Genomic DNA, 18116 nt, shown 5'->3' on the forward strand with positions numbered 1-18116 from the left:
CAGGGCTTTTACTCCTGCCTTTTCACTGTTTCTAACACAGCTGTGTAGCTTTTGGCATCATTCATGATCACAAACCCCAGCCCTGTAGTCTTGCCTTGCTGCATCTTAAATTGTTGCTGTATTTTATATCATTAACAAGTAGTCTGCTCTTTTGAAGCCAGCAGGTAGCCAACTGTGCTTGAAATGGGAGATCACTCTAGCCAGGCTTTAATTTGTGCCACCAGCTTCTTGGATGCAGAGGTAACTCCTTGCACTTGTCTTCCCTGCTTCTCCATCTCACATTCTTTCCCTGTTAAAACAAATAAATCTATTTAATTATATATTACAGCAAAAAACCTTGTGTACAGGCAATCAGTTTTTCTGAAGCTTCTGTTGGCCAGCACCTGTCTGCATTGGGAAGGAAGGTCTGCCCTCTCTGTCAGTTGTGTGCAGTGTAAAGACGACAATGTTCCCTGTCCTTGTGCTTTTGAACAATGCTAAGATGGGCTTAGAGACTTCAAGCCTGTGATGCTTCATGCTGACATTGGTGTCTGTGAGGAAGCCGATGTGCTTGGGCTGGTTGTTGGTATGAACAGTTTGTTCCCTGTATAGGGCTCTGTGCAGAGAGGTGGGGGTTCTTTACTGATACCTGTACCCTGGGGCAGGCTGTCCTCAGAGTTATGCCGGGGAAAACAGCCTGGGATTGGTGCCCAGATCCCAGTGGGTACATTGGAAAGGTGGTACCTCGGTAGTGTGTAGTGCTGGCAACACTCAGTTCGGCCATTGGCAGCCAGTGATTGCTCCTGGTGGGGTGTTTTTTGGAATTGCTAATGCTGCTTCAGCTGTCAGAAGCCTGCAATGCCTTGACCATCTCTCAGTGACTGGAATGGCCATCTCTGGTCTTAATTGAAGTATATAGGACTTGGGTAGGGACAAGATCCTGTTGTTTCAAGCATCTGAATGCATTTGTTCCTCAGAATGCAAAACAGGCTGGCACAGAGTGGATTTCCCATTCTTTTGGGCAGTTTGTCCTATCTTCTGAACAGAGTTGCAAAGATGTGAGGAAAACCCTGCAGACACCTGTTAAGTCCTGGTGTGTGCTCTGCAGTGCTGCATGGGAAGCTAGCTCTAGCAAGCCTGCATCTTGGCAAGAGCCTGCTGTCTGTCTCCATTCAAAGTTCAGAGGGTGTTGAAGTGACCTGCCAAACACCCAGTGTACAAGTCACTTTGTTAGGTGGCTTTGGGAGTCACCTCTTGCTCTAAAAACTGTCAGAAGCTGGACTAATTTGACAGAATATTAAGGCAGTTCCAATTTAAGAGTGAACAGATATTTCAGCTGAGTGTTTTGGGGAAAGAGAATTCCATGTTACCTTAAAATTCTAGACTTGTGCACTTTCCCTGCTGATGATCTACACTCTTTGTAGGAGAAGAGTTCTCAGTCTTGGAGTATACCACTTAGAAGCAGGGAAACTTGGACACAGTGAGCTGTAGAGATCTCCTGGTGATTGACTTTGTCCTGATAGACTGAAGTGCTGCCATTATTTTCTCATTGTTTGGACGTAACATAGGAGAGAGGTTTTACTCATAGAGAAGTGGACTGCTCTACTGTTCTGTACTGTCTCATTGATGTCCACCACGTTAACTTCATTCCCTATTTCTAGAGACAATCGATATACTGTGACTTAAGGATTATTTTCCTGGACCTGGCTTCTAGTCTGGCTCTCTGGAGCTAGTTTAAAAGGTACAGTATTTCTAGAGTATAAATACTATGTTCTTTGATAGTGAAGAACACAATCTGCTCCCTTTTAGGGGCTCATAGGCAGATGTGCACAGAGTAGCACAGAGGAGTGCTGTGGCTTAGGATTGCTATCCAAGATCTGGGAAGTGTTCCCAGTCAAACATGTAAAATAGCTTTTTAACACTTTCCTATAACCAGCTTGACTGCTGCTTAAAGGGCGTTTCCCCCTTGGCTCAGAGTGCCAAACCGCCAGCTCTTGTCCGTGTGTGTATTTTACAGGAGACCTCTCCATGCCCTATGCCTATTATGAGACAGATTGAAAATGCATCAGTTTCTACCTAAATGAAGCTGAGAAGCTGAGCTAGGGACCCTGTGTTGCTGGTTTTGAACTGTGCCCATCTTGTCTCCACAGTATGAAAGGAACCACAGAAAGCAGTGCATGACTGACTACTGTAAAGCACCTCTCATTCTGACAGAAGGCTCATCTGCTGTCCTATCTCTTGACACTAATAGTATTGCTTCCCTAAGGAAACCTGTAGCCTCTTACAAACTTGTCAATGGCACCATGAGATTTCCATTTACTTCCAAGCATTTCCTCTGAGTGATAACGTCTGAAGAGCAGAGAGCAGCCAAGAGTTATTCTTCAGTCCTGTCTTGAGAGATGAGTATAAGGAACAATCTGAGTAACTTAACTGGGCTGTCATCTGTTGGCTGTTTCACAGTTAGAGATCCCCTGGGTTTTTAGGTGGGAGACAAAGTCTCAAGCAGTTCCCGAGTTATTCTGCCTTGAAGCAATGAAAAACTAATCTGATCCCTAAATACGAATCCTCTTCGGCACTGTTGTTTCTAGGGCATGTGTTAAGGCAGTCTTGTTCTCAGCTGCACCAGGGCTGCTTTCTGCCTTGGTGTATGTAGAATGGATTAGGTCATCTTTAAGGCTCTTATTGCTGTTAGAACTGATCCAAAAGTGGTAGGAAAGATCCCTCTGAGCATTTGTAGGGTGGAAGATTTGCTGATACTGTAGTTGTTCATCTTCTTGCTGGTGTGAGTGCTGCTTGACATTGACTGACTACACAGCCCAATCAAACTGCATTCTCATGCAAGTTTTAAGTGATTTGCAATTAATGTTTGGACTCTTAAATCACTGTTAAAGTGGGTTATAAACTGTCTTCCACTCTCTATAGGGCTTTTCTCCCCATCTTCTTGCTGGAACTGATCCTCTTGTCTACTACAGGGAACATACCTTACCCTGATGTTTCAGCCTGTTCTGTTTCACTGGTGCCATAGGAGAGAGCCCTTCTGAACTCAAGCATCTTCCTACCTTAAGGAGCATCTCAAATCTTCCAGAGATCTTGCTGACATGTTGCCCCATAAACCTCTTGAGGTGACTGCTGTGTTCCTTACTTGTCTGTTCCATTTATTGCATGGCTGAAGCTCGGCTCTCAGCAGTGCAGTCACTTTCCCTGTATAGCCTGTGCATGGCAGCTGCATTTGCCTGCTTCTCTGTTCTTGTATGAGCTCATCAGAATGGAGAGGCAGATTGAAGCCACTTAGAGCAGCAATAAACGGTGTCTAGAACTCAAGGGGACTGTAGGAGAGAATGAGGTGGAGAGGATGTCTTGGAAAGGCAGGGTCTAGTTGCAGCCCAGAGCCTCGCTTGATAATGAGTGTGCAGCCTATATGCAAATTGTCTTGTCTGTCCCTCCCGTGTTGACCCTGGTCTAAACAGCACATGTGATTGGCAACCTGCAAAGTGACCTTCAGGACTCTCCAGTAGCTTTGCCCCGTGAGTAACTCACACTACAAATCATTTTAAAGAGATGCACTCAACTATTTTTTTAATTTAATTTTACTCTTATATTCTCTGCTCTTTGTAATCTGCTTGGAAATAAAATGTTTTTCCCTGCAGCCTTTGTTGTAGTCTGTTTGAGAACCATTAAACTTTGCGTGGTGTTCCTGTTAGAGCAGAAGCAAACTTGCCTGTTTACTGCTGTGCCTGCGCTCTAGCGTAACAGCCGAGATTGGCTTAGCAGACCTTTGTTAGTGCTGCCTTTATTTACAACAAAGGGTAGCGAGACCTGTTAAACTGATCCGGGTCTGGCACGGTGCCCGCTGTCCTGCTGATCCTGTCACGGGCAGCGCTGACTTGAGGCTGCATGTCCTTTCACAGGCAGCGTTTTCCTCCCAGCCCAGCCCGCGGGGCGAGGATCTCTGTGTCACTGCTGGTGACTGCATTCCGTGGCGTGAGCCTAGGCGCTTTCTGTTCTGTTAAGGGCAGGGCTTTTCTTACAGCTCCAAGCCAACTGCGAACAATGGGAAATCAGTGGCTGGAGAGGTGACATCAACTGCTAGCCTCGACTTACCCATGGTTACTTAAAGAAGTAAACCCAGGGTGAAATCCACTCTCTTATAGCAGGCTATCAGGGAGGAAGAATTGGAACCCTGTGAGGTTCAGAGGGTAGCGTCATGGTGAATACAATGTGTGGCTGTAGGAAAATGGTGTTGCCATTCACAGTGCTAGTAGCAGGCTTGCTACCAGTGTTTGCTATACAGCTTGTTGCTGGCTCTTAGCTAGGCAAGGACTGCCCGTTCGTAGGTGAAGAGTTCCTGGAAATCACACGTGCCTCACAGCAACGGGAACACCCTTGTGCTGATGCACCGTCCTTTAGTTCCTCGAACATGTTGAATGGGGATTGCTTCAGAGAGTCTGTTATACAAAAGCAGGGTGAGAAAGGGCCTGGTTGTCTCATTTCCTCTGCTGCCAGACTGGGTATGTCATGACAAATAAGAGGACTTGCGTGAGTTTAACACCTGGCTGGGATCACCTCAGGTCCTTCCCTGTGGGATTGCTGTGCTGCCCTTTGTACTCTGTGCCTTTCATTCCCTTCTCACTGCTAGTCTGTTGCCTTGCCTCTTGACTTCCATCCTCCTTGCAGATCACTTTGGTTTACAGTTGCTTTGGACTCTGCATCCAACACGGATCCCACGAGCATGTTCTTGTCTTTCTTCTGAAGCTGTGGGGGAGTATTTAGTGTTCGATTGAACACCCAGCCCTCTGGACAGCGTCTTTCTGTGCAAGTCCTCCGGGGCCGCTCTTCTTCAGTTGTTCTCTCGGCACACGTCACGCTGTGCGGGTCATAATTGTGTAAGGACGGACCAGGACAGGACTCTACCGGACCGTGCCGGGAGCCTGTCTCACGGTGCCACAGCCGCGCTGCCCTCCCGGCCGGCAGGGGGCGAGGCCGGCACTCGGCGCCTCCCGGCGGCCGCTCGGGCGCCGCTCTCGCTGAGCCCTGGCGGCTTCCGTCGGGGCGCGTGCGCTCGGGGCCGCGCGCGGCGGGGCGGGGCGGGGCGCGGGCACGCGGCGGCCGGCGCCATGGCGGACTACCTCATCAGCGGCGGCACCGGCTACGTGCCCGACGACGGGCTGACGGCGCAGCAGCTCTTCAGCTGCGGCGATGGGCTCACCTACAAGTAAGTGGGGCCAGCGGCGAGGTCGGCGGCTCCTCGCGGGGCCGCCGCGGAGGCCGGGGCCGCGGGGCCGGCGCGGCGCGGTGCGGTGCGGTGCGGTGCGGCGGCTGACGCGTCTCCCCTCGTTACCCCCACAGCGATTTCCTCATCCTCCCGGGGTACATTGACTTCACGGCGGACCAAGTGGTGAGTGGCCGGGCCGGGGGAGCGGGCCGGGGGGCTGGGCCGGGGACCGGCTCCTAGTCCGGTGCTGCCGCTCACCCACCGCCTGTCTCCCCACCAGGACCTGACCTCGGCGTTAACGAAGAGGATCACCCTGAAAACCCCCCTGGTGTCCTCTCCTATGGACACGGTCACTGAGGCCAGCATGGCCATCGCCATGGCGGTGAGTGTGGCACCCGGGCCGGGCATGGCCTGTCGCTGCCCTGCCGCCCTTATCGGGACAGGGACACTCTGGCCTGGGGCGGGGGTTGGAAAAGCTGTTAGAGATGCCTGTGTCCCTGCGCATCTCCCTGGCGCGCCCTGGGGCCATGAGCAGAGAAACAGGGCCTGAGGGAATCAGAGTCACAGAACAGTGTGGATTGGAAGGGATTTCAGCAGATCATTAATTCCCCTGCCCTTGCTAAAGCTGAGTCAGCTTGCACAGGACCATGTCCAGGCAGGCATTGAATCTCTCCAGAGAAGGAGACTCGGGGCAGGGAAACCAAGTCTGCAGGCAGGCTCTCTGCCCATCCCTTGCAGTGCCAGTCTGGCTCCCTGACCCATAGGCCTGGCTGGTCCAGCATTCTGTGCCCAGGTGGGGGGCTGGGCATTTCTTGCAGGAACTAACAGCTGCTTTTGTGTCACCAGCTCACCGGGGGCATTGGGTTCATCCACCACAACTGCACCCCAGAGTTCCAGGCCAATGAAGTGCGGAAGGTGAAGGTGAGTGCCTGGAGTGGCAGCAACAAAGTGCACTCGCAGGGTTCATTGTGGAAGTGTGCAGTGGGGTTTGGCCCTGATGGAAGGAGCTGTGAGGGGAGCCCATTAAAGCGTGCTGCATCTCAGTGTTTCAGAGCAGTGGCACAGCCGTGGTTACCTGTGCAAACCTCTTGCTGTGTGTTAGGTCCCAGGAGCAGCCTGGAATGGGAGAACTGTCAGGCCCCCTGGTGTGAGAGTGTTTCTCCTACTTTGTAGGAGGTCACTCTGGGAACTCTTGGGAATCTAGTGCTACTCGGGTGAGCCTTGGTACTGGTTTGGGAGTCGCCCTGCTGGTGAGCGTGCGGCCAGGTTGAGTGGCTGCAGACCTTTGTGAGCAGCTGCAGTAACCAGCAGGCGCCTGTGCAGCTTCTGCTTGCTCTGGCAGTGCTGCTTAGCGTGGTTGGTGACTCTCCTTCTTTTCAGAAATACGAGCAAGGATTCATCACAGACCCCGTGGTGCTGAGCCCCAACGACCGAGTGCGAGATGTGTTTGAAGCGAAAGCTCGTCACGGATTCTGTGGCATTCCCATCACGGACAATGGGAAGATGGGGGGCAAGCTGGTTGGGATCATCTCATCTCGAGATATTGATTTCCTGAAAGAGTCAGAGCATGATTTGCCTCTGGGTGAGGTGAGAAAAGCGTGTGAGCAGCTGATGGGTGTGAGCCCTGCGTTAGGAAGCAGCATGGCTTGTGATGAGGAAAAGAGTGAGTGTGTGGCTGTGAGGGTGCTGCATCACTGGTGGGGAGCAGCACCATGTTAGCTCTGCAGGTCCATGTCTGTATTTCCAGCAGAGAGCATTTTGTTCATTTGTGCACTCTCTGCAACTCCTGCAGTGCAGATAAAGGACAGTGCAGTTAGCGTCCACGTGACTTCTGCTGCGAGGTTACCTTTCAGTGTGGAGGAAGCCCTCTCCATACCTGGTGCTCTCCCCAGGTTCAGTCATTAATTTCTGGTGTTCCTGGCTGCTGCAGTGGTCCTTATGTAGCAGTGCTGGTGCCAGCCAGGGTTGCAGCAGCTAAGCTCTCGCAAGTGTTGATCTTCCTTTTCTGGAACTGTCTTGCTCTGTGCCTTATCTGGGCCGCTTGCTATTTAAAATACCCCCTGAACTTGGAAAGTGGTAGTTTAGCCTTTACAATGCTCTGTCTTCAAACTCTCCTCATACAGAGGAACATTCTGCGTGATGCTGATTCCTGCTGCTTCTGGCATTCCTGTTACATGAGCCCTGTAACCGTAGATCTGTGGCACTGTCAGGTTACACCACCAGTGCCTCTCATCCTGGCTCTGCTTTTGACTCATAACTATTTATAGCTCTTGCTGACCAAACCTCACATCACATGCTCATCCCTCTTTGGTTTGAAATCGCCTAAAAATACCTGTGACAGGAATCTTAAAACCTGGAGCAGGTTTTAAAGGTGCACATTAGAAGTGCCTGTGGCCCTTTGAAGCGATGCTGGCCTATTCAAGAGAGCAGAATCTCCTCTCTTCCTTTACATGAATCTTTCAGCACTGCAAAACCAGAGCCTTGCAGCACTTAGCGTTTGGTGCTTTCCTCTGTCATCAGACAAGGCTAACGAGGTGAATGCCCTCCTAGCTCTCCCTCTACTCGCCATCCAGCAGTCATCTTGCTGAACCATGTGTTGCCATCCAGTTAAATACACAGGTCCCCTGTGGTTTAGGGAGTTAAGCAGCATGACAGGAGGCATTTGTGATTCCACAGGCTCTTCATGAGATGTGGGTTCTGTCACAGGCAGGATTTTGGGATGAGTGCAGGCAGGGTGAATCACTTTCCTCACACAACATGTATGTTTTCCTGGTATAGTTACTCAAACATTGTCTCTTTGTTGTGTGCAACAAATCTACCTTCCTTGGGGGTTAAAGTGTTTACTTTTAGCTTTACCCTGGCCTTCTCAAGTAACCTTTAATGGAAACATCAAGTTTGTGATTGCAGAACACTGCCTGGAGAAGAGGAGGTTCAGGGGTGATCTTATTACTGTCTACAACTACCTGAAAGGACATTGTAGCCAGGTGGGGGGTGGCCTCTTCTCCCAGGCAACCAGCAATAGAACAAGGGGACACAGTCTCAAGTTGTGCCGGGGTAGGTCTAGGCTGGATGTTAGGAAGAAGTTCTTCACAGAGAGAGTGATTGGCATTGGAATGGGCTGCCCAGGGAGGTGGTGGAGGCACCGTCCCTGGAGGTCTTCAAGAAAAGCCTGGATGAAGCACTTAGTGCCATGGTCTGGTTGACTGGCTAGGGCTGGGTGCTAGGTTGGACTGGATGATCTTGGAGGTCTCTTCCAACCTGGTTGATGCTATGATTCTAAGTGGGGAGGGACCTCAAGGTATGTCACTAAGTCTTCTGCTTGAGGCGTGTTCAGCTGGAGCAGGCTGTGTGGGGGCTGTGTCTGAGGCTCTAAGGATGGAGAGGTTTCACTGTCTCTCTGGGCTGCTCTGCCTCCCAGTGTTTGACCACTGTTGTCATGAAAGCTTTTCTCTGTATACCACGTCAGATGTTGCCGTGTTCCAGCTTGCGTCCATTGCCCCTTGCCTTTCACTGTGCTTGTTTGTCAGGAGTGAGCATGGGTGAGGTGAGTCTGTTTGTTTGGATTGAAGCTACTCCTTTGCCCCACTGACCTTGCCAGAAGCAGTAGTAGGTTATTCTGAGCAGAGCCCTTCCAGACCTTGTGTGCTGGGGACTGCTGCCTGCAAATGGCAGAGCAGCGTGTAACTCTAAAAGTATCTTCATCCCTTTCTTGCCTGCCCTTTGGTAAAAGGGAGGGCTGTTAGGATGACTTCCCAGATAAAGTTATCCCTTGCCTTTAGGTACGCTCACTCAGCTTGCTGAGGCTGTCTGCCATCTCCTGTCTTCACTACATCGATGGATTTGGGTGCTGATGGCCACTGCTCGCACAGAGTCTGGTCACTGGGGGCCAATCCTCTGTGTTTCTGGAGGCGTATTGCTGTGCCATGGGCTTCTTTGTAGAGTGCTCCCAGACAGCTGCTGTGGAGTGTTTCACGTGGGCAGAGGGCCTCAGTATTTTCAGATCACTGCGAAGGTGTTGTGACTTCTCACCTCCTCTCTCCCGCTAGATTATGACGAAGCGGGAGGATCTCGTCGTGGCCCCAGCTGGTGTCATGTTGAAAGAAGCAAATGAAATTCTGCAAAGGAGTAAAAAAGGTACCTGAGAACGTCTGCAGTGCGAGGGAGAGCTGTGGAGGTGCTGGGCTGGAAGCAGCAGTGGGTGGATGTGGGCACCCGTCCCTGTGTGGCTGGAGCATGGGAGGGCTGTGTTCCAGCATGCGGAGAGGACGGTGAGGAGAGAGTGCCTGCAGCCCTCTGCCAGGGTACAGAGTTCACATGCGTTCATCTCAAATCTGTTTGAAGTTGAGGGATTCTTGGCAGCCCAGGAGCTTGGCTGCCCAGCCACACGTCTTCAATTTCCTGTCCTGGCCTTCACATTTTGGCATTCAGTTCTGCTCTGCCAGGGTTTGATGTTTTGCCTTTTGATACAGTGTCTTGGGTCTAATTATTAAAAACACATGCACCGTTTCTGCGGTCGTTGTGGAAATACTGAAGTCTCCCTGCAGTCCTGCAGACTCCTGGCTCTGTTTCCCAAGCCAGGGCTGCTGGATCCGTGGCCAAGCAGGATTTGGTAGCACACATCTTTGAGTCTGCGTTTGGTAGCAGTCGCTGCCTGCCTGATGCTCCTGGTCTGCGGCACCGCTCCCAGCTAACGCCTGTCTCCTGCAGAAGTCTGCAGTGATGTTCTTTCTGTTTGTTCCAAGGCAAGCTGCCAATTGTTAATGAAGATGATGAGCTGGTGGCTATAATTGCCCGCACTGATCTGAAGAAGAACCGTGACTACCCTCTGGCTTCTAAGGACTCCAAGAAGCAGCTGCTCTGTGGTGCCGCTATCGGGACTCATGAAGATGACAAGTACCGTCTGGACCTCCTGGTGCAGGCTGGTGTGGATGTGGTAGTACTGGTGAGACAAAAAGCCTCCAAAGGGTTGGGTGGGCTGAGGATCCAGTTTGAGTGAAACTCTCTGACTGACAGCGGGGCAGCAGCTTGACACCTGCTGGTTTTGTTACAGGCACCTTTGTCACCCCTCAGTCTCCTTTAGGTCGTGTAGTAGGTTAGGAACTTCCCCTCCCACTATTGAAATTTACCAGGCTAGCTCAGACGGCTTGGAAGTGAGGTGAAGCTGTATTTATGGCAAAGCTAAAATTACAAGCATGTATACACAAGATATTCCTAAGTATTTACAATTATATACACACTAGAAATGATACAGAAATCCAAACTCCCTCCTGGACAGAGAAAACTGTCCAGAAGGGCTCCAAGCTACCCCCTCTTTCTCCCTCTACTTTTCCAGACAGCAAAGCTTAGGTTGTTAAGTCTTAGCCAAGATTAGTGGAGAGATACTAGAGCAGAACAAATCGATCCAGTGACACAGACTAGAGTGGGACAAATTGTTAACCATTTTGGCTTTTTATCTCTCTCAGCAAACCACTGAATCATTATTTTCTTTTCACAACCAATGATCTGATTTCTCTCTTAAAATTTGCCAATTAGCCTCAAACCCAGCACAGGTTGGATTCAAATAAGAGGAACTGAATCCTGGGAACTTGTTTGACTTCAAAAGAGTACACATGGTGCATCAAAGCCCTGCAAGCTGAGAGGAGGAACGTTGACAGTTAATGCAAAATCTTCTGCAGATGCTTCTTGTAGTCTGCTGCCATTTTTCTCCAATGTTCCTAACAGGCTTGGAATGTTTAGCTTCTTAGAGCTTCCCTTCAGCTCTTTGGTGTGTTACTGTGTTATTCTCTTAACTGCTTGATATTTGGGAGTGGTCAGTCCAGAGCTGCTCTTTGGTCTTCTCTGGCTTAGAGCTTTTCAGGCACAGCCTTTGCTGTTGGTATTTGCACATTGTTTTCTCATTGATTGTTGGCTGGCAGGTCCACTGTGCTCTGAGGGCATGGCTGAGCAACCTTGCAGCTGGAAATGTTTAACAGACACTGTCAGCTGGCTGGGTCATGGAGATTGGCAGGGCCAGAGTGCTTGGTGGTCCATATCTGGTATTTCAGTGGCCCTGCTGTGCATCGAGGAGAGATGCATCTCCCTGCCAGCCACTCTGGGTTTCTGAAGGGGCATTCACCATTTCACCTGTGGTTTCAGACATGGCTGATGGTGACCTAATGGTAGAGCCAGATGGTTCCTACCTGCAGCCAGATGTGCTACTTTTTTCATGTTGTAGAAGACACAGGATTTAAATGTGAAGGATGTTACTTAAGCCTATACCGAGGGGAGGTATCTTACTGTCTTGGCAGCAGCTTCTTCTCTGGTTCAGTCTTTAGTTTGGGGAGTCATCTTACCCACTTAGCCAGCTTAGCACAGACCCCAGTAAGCAGAGTGAAGATTCAGAAGCTGTGTAAGGAATCTTTTGCAGGAAGTGTGGTGGAAATTGATTTTCTTTCTGTTGCAGGACTCCTCTCAGGGGAACTCCATCTTCCAGATCAATATGATAAAATATATTAAGGAGAAGTATCCCAGCCTACAAGTGATTGGAGGAAACGGTAGGCATGTGTTGGAGGCTGTTCTTGTCTTGAAGTCTGTTTCTTTGAGGTAGAGGGAGCTGCAGGAACATCAGTGAAATAGTTGTCCTGGTAGAAGTCTGAACTTAAAATGGTTTCCTCTGGCTTGTGGAACAGAGCAAGATCCCTCTGCAGGCATGAGGCAGTGCCCTGCTGCCACAGTGTTTTGAAACCTTTGTTCTGCAGCACGGTGTGCTACAGTCCTCTGTAGCATGTTACATGTCAGCTTCTTTTACACAGCAGTTTAACATTTTGGATAATTATAATGACAGTGACTATTGTGTAGTATGGAAATGTAATGGGAGTTTTCCCTGCCTCTACTGTCAAGAGTTCAGCAGTCCTTGTCTTTACCTGCCCGGTGCTGCTGTTAGGCTGTGCTCTGCCCTCCCTAACTGCTGTGGCCCAAAGAGTGCTTGGCACCATGCGGTGACCTCTGCTACTGCAGCCTTTCGCTGCAAGCGTGTGGCAGAGTAGCCTAAAGGGCCAGTGTCATCTCACCCAACAGGGACAGCCAGGCCTGGCTTTGACACAGGCTGTCTGCTATGGGCAGGGGATGTTTACAGCCATGGGGCAAACACTAAGGCAGAGCAGTGTTGTGCACGGATCTGTTTGTCTCTTCAAACCAGTTTCTGCTCCCCACAGTTGTGACTGCTGCTCAGGCCAAGAACCTCATTGACGCAGGGGTCGATGCCCTGAGAGTCGGGATGGGCAGTGGCTCCATCTGTATCACACAAGAAGGTGAGAGAGATCAGCTGTCTCCTAAATATGCTGAAGGCATCTGTTTAGTAGAGTTTCCATGCTGAAAAGCAGCATAGCTGGGATGGATTTCTCCCATGGTAAGGGTGCTGTCCAACAGCAGGGCATCTTTCACCCCCTTTGTCCAGGACATCTTGTCACCTGGGTTGAATCTTTGGGGCGGCAGCAGCCGCAGCAGCAGCAAAGGCATTTCCCAGTACTGACTGAGACTGAGTAGAGGAGGTGTGGCACATATAGCTTTGCTTGGGAGGCACTGGCTCAGCATGGGATGGGGCTGGTGGGCAGCTCTGCAGGGAGAGGGACTTACTTCAGATGCCCAGTGCTGGTGGTGGAGTCCACTGGGCTGCCTGCACTCCCCTTCCCTCTGGCAGCAGTGTGTGTGATGCTTGAGATCTGTTCTGCTGGGCTAGATGCTTCTCTGCAGTTTTCAGGCCAAAATGGAATTCCTGGTCATTGTCTCTGCAGTTAGTCAGAGCTTGCATGGGCAGAGGGAGTGTTAGTTAAAGGTGGAGAGGGGCATCCCCAGAGTCTGGAAAAAGGCCTCCTTGAGAACAGACTTGGTCCTCATGTTTTGAACCTAGCATGTAAGGTGCACAGAGGTGGTGCAATGAATGCACTGCAGCCTCTTTCTGCTTTGCTCCTTGGTCCTTGCCAGGGCAGGCAGCAAGAGGGTAGCTGGTGGCTGAAGGTGTTAGATTAGCTCTGCTGGCTCCAGTGTGCAGCTTTTGAGGAGTCCTGGAGCTGGGCTGCATTGCTGCTTTGCCTTCCTTGGAGCTCTGGCTGTGAGGGTTTTCCACTCAGAGCAGCCTGTCTCAGGTGATCTTTCTAGGAAGGTTGTGATGTCCACATAGCCAGAGCAGGACCAGCATGCATATGGCCTCTTCTGGCTCTGAGGCTGAGGATCCACTGAGACGTGCTGCTACCTGCAGCGGGTGCCTGTCCTGGCTGCCACAGGAGGTGGGTTTGAGTGCTGGTTTTGGGGAAGGAACAGAGCTGAGGTAAATGTTGTGCTTCCCAGAAGTGGTTGCAAAACTCTTTAACTGCAGCTCCCTAGGATTTTTGTCCCTCTTAGGGTAATAGCTCTGTCTCTTTAGGTTAGGGTGTCACCTCTCCAGATGGCTGTTGGGGTGGCGTGAGCAAGTGCTGCACACAGCCAGGTCTGGCTGGCCTGGATGTGGCCTCTGGCTTGGCTTGGGCTAGGAAGGATTTGCAAGGTCAGCTCTGTCCCACACTGTACGCTCTGCCTAGTAGCAGGTCACTGCTGGGGTCCTTCATTCTGCTGCTGTTCTTCTGTCTCTAAAATGTGTGTTTGTTTTTGTTTAGCTGCTCCAAAGATCCCTCCAGACCTAAAGTCCCACAGCCCCAAATGCCCTTCTACTGTCACGGGCACCTATAGTAAGTCACTTGCCCTGTTCCCAACCCTAATTACATGTCTTGAAGCAGGACCCTGATTTGGCTGCACATGGCCCTACTGCTTGTTTGAGAGTAATTTAGTTGTAGATGCACTTGGGGTTTTGTGGCTTTGGATACTGGTTTTGAATCTGAAATGTAAGCTGAGAAGCCTTTCTGAATTCCTAAAGCAGGATCTGAATTGTCAAAGTTGAGGGCACTTAGACCTGTCCACTCCAAAATCTACAGTTAGAAGCCTGACTGAGCTTCTGAGTCTCTGCCCAGGCAAGCCCCTGCTGACCCCATGCTGGAAAGTGATCCCTGAGCAGTCCTCAGTCTTACTTGGAATCTGGCCCCAGTTCTGGGGAAGTTGTGCACTGGCTAAGCTTCTCTTGAAGTGAGCTCTCTTGAGGTTATAGAGGGATTTAACTGCATATGGCCACCTTGGCAGCTGTGAACCACAATCATTGACACCTGTGGGGGGAAAGGGCTCTTCTCCTGCCCAGCACAGGGTGCTGTGTTGTCTGCTCTGTACTTCCCTGATGCTACCAGATCAAGCAGCCACTTGAGGCGGGCCTTGTGTTTTGTCCTTTCACCTAGTTTTGATGCACCTCAAAAGGAAAGAGGTTTCTCTTGAAGATCCCAGGTGTTTTCTCTAGCAGAGATCTAGGTGATCTTGTAGGGCCACCCTTTGCAAATGTGCTGAAACAGACAAACCCTCACCCAGACCACTCAGCGTGTGTGTGCTCCGAACCTGCTTTGGAAGCCTCTGCTCTGAAGCTGTGGTGCGGGGCACTGGGACAGTCGGAACAGTGTGATGCTCCCGGGGCCCTGAGCCAAGCTGTTCCTTAAAGGGCTGGTCTCTGTGGTTGCTCTGCTGAGATTTTTTGCAGACCCTGCACTGTCTACAGCACAATCACATATGTGTGCCCTGGACTCTAGACCCACCCAGACCAGGTGCTCCCCTCTGCAGAGCTTTTCCCTTGCAGTGTTTTTTGGCTGCAAGATGGCCTTTAGCAGAGCAGTACCGAGCGAGACCATCTCTTTAAGACTGACAGCATTCATGTTACAGCTGGCAGACTCTGGCTGAGCCTGAGCTTAGTGCTGAGTTTTATTTGATTAAAATCAGTCCTTTCATGATCTCAGCCTGCAGTCTGGATTCCCCCTCTCAGCAGCTGCTGGCAAGCACTGGGAGTGGAGCAACTGCAGACTCCTGGCCTTGGCAAACCTCTGCCAGGGATGTGCTGCCAGTGCTGCTACCAAGCAGGCTAAACCACACTTGGAGTTCACGCTCCAAGTACTAACCCTGCATGGCCGTGATCTTACCTGGTGTATCAGACTAACTGCGACTGGAGAAAAGGCTTCCAGTTAATTGTGGGGAAGGGAAAGTCTCCCTGTGAGAAGCTTATCTCGGCATACCTGCATGCCTGTGGCTGACAAATGTGTTACAAGGCGTGCCCTGTGCTGGCTTTCCCTTGTACAGCAGGAAGCCTCTGACTGCTCTCAGCTGGGAGGAGAAGGTGAATCCAGAGCTATTAACTCCCTTCCATGGGGCAGCTAAACGTGACGGAACCCTCGCTGCATTGCAGGGCAGGAACATGGCATTGTTCCCCATAAGCCATTGAGTCACCCTGCCCGTTCCTTTTCCCACTGCTGCATGTGTGTTTGTGTGTGTGTGCAGATGTATATATGTAAGGGTATCTGTACATATATATACTTACCAGCTTTCCCAGCTCCCCTGGCCAGCTGCCTTTCCATGCAAGAAGCATATCATGCAGCTGCTGGGCAGCACTAGGAAGGAGTGGGTGCTGGGTGCCAGGGGTGCTCTGGAGAAGGACTTCTGTAGTCTGCTCCATGTCCTTCCCAATCTCCCCGTGTGTCTGTTGAGCACCAGGACAAGCAGCAAGTCTCAGATGATTCCAGGCATTTGATCAAGGAACCCAGACCCAAGGTTATCCACAGCTTTTTGGAGTCAAGGGCCACAAGGATGTCCCAGCAGGCATCTCTTGGGCATCCACTTCTCTTACAACTTGGCCTAAGGAAGGAGCATTCAGGGATTTACGCATTCCTGAGTGCTGGAGCATGTGCTGGAAGTCTAAAAGGGCCTGCTGGGGAGGTGACAGACTGCTGGGTGGGGGTTGACCTTTTCTCTGCTCTCTCCATGCAGTGCTGGCATGTGGCCGTCCTCAGGCCACAGCAGTCTACAAGGTGTCAGAATACGCCAGGAGGTTCGGCGTTCCCGTGATTGCGGACGGAGGGATCCAGACAGTCGGGCACATTGCCAAGGCCCTTGCACTTGGGGCTTCCACAGGTGAGCAGCACATCAGGCAGCTGGGGCACGTTGTGGGGGAGTCTGCTAAGAAGAGTGTCTATGTGGCATCGGATTCTGGGCATGAGAATGCACCTTCAGATGCCTTGGGACATCCAGCAGTGCTGAGCCTAGGGACTTGGAGAGCTTTGCAGCCACAGCCTCCCTGCTGCTGACATGTTGTTTCTGGTGGTCTCTTGTGCTAGTGATGATGGGCTCCCTCCTGGCTGCCACCACAGAGGCCCCGGGTGAGTATTTCTTCTCAGATGGAATTAGGCTGAAGAAGTACCGTGGCATGGGCTCACTGGATGCCATGGACAAGAACTTGGGCAGCCAGAACCGCTATTTTAGGTGAGGAATGGTGCTTTGGGGCAGTGGAACAAGCTTTTGGGGCTTCTCTGCTTCACAGACTTACTTGCTTCGTGTTTGCATACAGTGAGACAGACAAAATCAAAGTGGCCCAGGGTGTCTCTGGTGCAGTGCAGGACAAGGGCTCTATCCACAAGTTCATTCCCTACCTGATTGCTGGAATCCAGCATTCTTGCCAGGATATTGGTGCCAAGAGCCTGACCCAAGTCCGGTGAGTGGTTCCTCTTGCTTGCATGCTGGTTAGTTCACAGTTCTGCCATGTGGTGTCCCTGAGCAAGCTGTACCCATGCTGCAGCATGTGCTGCTTGGTCTGGCCTCACTGTAGCCATCCTTCGTCTCCAGTGGGCACTGTGTCTTAGATTGGCCAGGTGCAGGGAGACAGGAATGTGATGTCTTGTGGCATACTCAGATGGTTGAGCTTGAATGTTTGGATTACCTTACCCTGCTTGGCTCTTGGGAGCACAGCAAAGGTCATTCTGGAGGACCGGCTTCCCACATCCCAAGTGCTCCAGCTGTCAGAGCACTGCCTCTCCTGGACTGTAGCTGGCCTGTGACATGTGTCCTTCCCCATCAGAGCTATGATGTACTCGGGAGAGCTCAAGTTTGAGAAGAGGACGACATCTGCCCAGGTGGAAGGAGGGGTGCATGGCCTTCACTCGTAAGTGCTGCTGGCAGGACTCCCATCTCCCTGGGGTGGGTGGTGGGGGGAGTTAAGTGCAGCCATTCTGTGCCTCAGCTTTTATGCTGCAGGCTTGGCATGCTGCTGGCTTCACCACTGCCACTGAGCAGTTGGACTGAGCTCCAACGTGTCAGCTGGCCTGGGCTGGCACTCCTCTGGCAGCAGGGCACAGAGCAGTGGAGCTGCCAGTGTACTGGGACTCTTCTGCACTGGTACAGTAGGAGCTGTCTTAACTTTGCCTCTGGGCCTCACCCTGGGCAAGGTGGGTCAGTAAAGAGCTCTGGCTTGCTGCCCCCTCACAGGTATGAGAAGCGCCTCTTCTGAAGGAAGTCTGTCTGTCTGTTGTCTGTCATCGTGCCACTCAGCCCTGCGCCACCTGCGCGGGAGCTGCTCTTGCTGCAGAAGTGCCATTACTCTGTGGGCTGCCTGGAGCTCCCTGTGTCCCTTGGCTGCTTCATCACCACCCAGCAGGGACCCCCACCCCCTGCCCGGGAGCAGTGATCCTGGGCTGGTGCCTGGGGCCCTGCACGCGTTGACCGTGTTTTACAATAAAAGAGGAAAAGATGTGCAATCAGTGTCAGCCTGCAGCCCCTCTGCCTTCCGTGCTGCCTCTGCTCTCCTTCCTTGGCTCTCTCCTTCACCCTCTCAGAAGCAGCTGATGGCTGCAGAAGGGATACTGTGTGCTGTGAGGGGGCACAGGGGCGAGAGGGAACTGGGCTGAATGGATAATGCAGTGTAGGATGTTTAAAGAAAACCAAACCCCATTCCTGAGAGCAGAAAGTAAGTGGCTGCTGGGCAAGAAAGCAAATGGACTTTACAGGGCCCCTCAGCAGCAGTCAGGCTGCCACAGGACTCCGTGCGTTCAGGTGCTAC

The 18116-nt window shown here is 51.5% G+C and overlaps 1 protein-coding gene across 1 annotated transcript; it reads left to right on the top strand.

Annotated features, from left to right (window-relative positions):
* Positions 1-5064: 5064 nt before the first annotated feature.
* IMPDH2 (inosine monophosphate dehydrogenase 2) lies at positions 5065-17814 on the top strand. The gene is made up of 14 exons (XM_064156925.1): positions 5065-5191; positions 5326-5374; positions 5472-5573; positions 6038-6112; positions 6572-6778; positions 9238-9325; positions 9934-10133; positions 11634-11724; positions 12385-12480; positions 16055-16198; positions 16402-16546; positions 16632-16775; positions 17139-17222; positions 17546-17814. Exons 1-14 carry the CDS (start codon positions 5094-5096, stop codon positions 17565-17567), a joined length of 1545 nt encoding a protein of 514 aa, XP_064012995.1. The 5' UTR covers positions 5065-5093; the 3' UTR covers positions 17568-17814.
* The last annotated feature ends 302 nt before the right edge of the window (positions 17815-18116 follow it).

Source organism: Pogoniulus pusillus, chromosome 16 (genome assembly GCF_015220805.1).
Source record: "Pogoniulus pusillus isolate bPogPus1 chromosome 16, bPogPus1.pri, whole genome shotgun sequence".
Classification (NCBI taxonomy): Eukaryota; Metazoa; Chordata; class Aves; order Piciformes; family Lybiidae; genus Pogoniulus; species Pogoniulus pusillus.

What these genes read in the sequence shown, in the direction of transcription:
- IMPDH2 (XM_064156925.1), top strand. Translation starts at nt 5,094, where the DNA reads ATGGCGGACTACCTCATCAGCGGCGGCACCGGCTACGTGCCCGACGAC. An exon ending in GTGTGGATGTGGTAGTACTG is followed by an intron (nt 10,134 to 11,633) that starts GTGAGACAAAAA and finishes TTTCTGTTGCAG; the next exon opens with GACTCCTCTCAGGGGAACTC. An exon ending in ACAAGTGATTGGAGGAAACG is followed by an intron (nt 11,725 to 12,384) that starts GTAGGCATGTGT and finishes TGCTCCCCACAG; the next exon opens with TTGTGACTGCTGCTCAGGCC.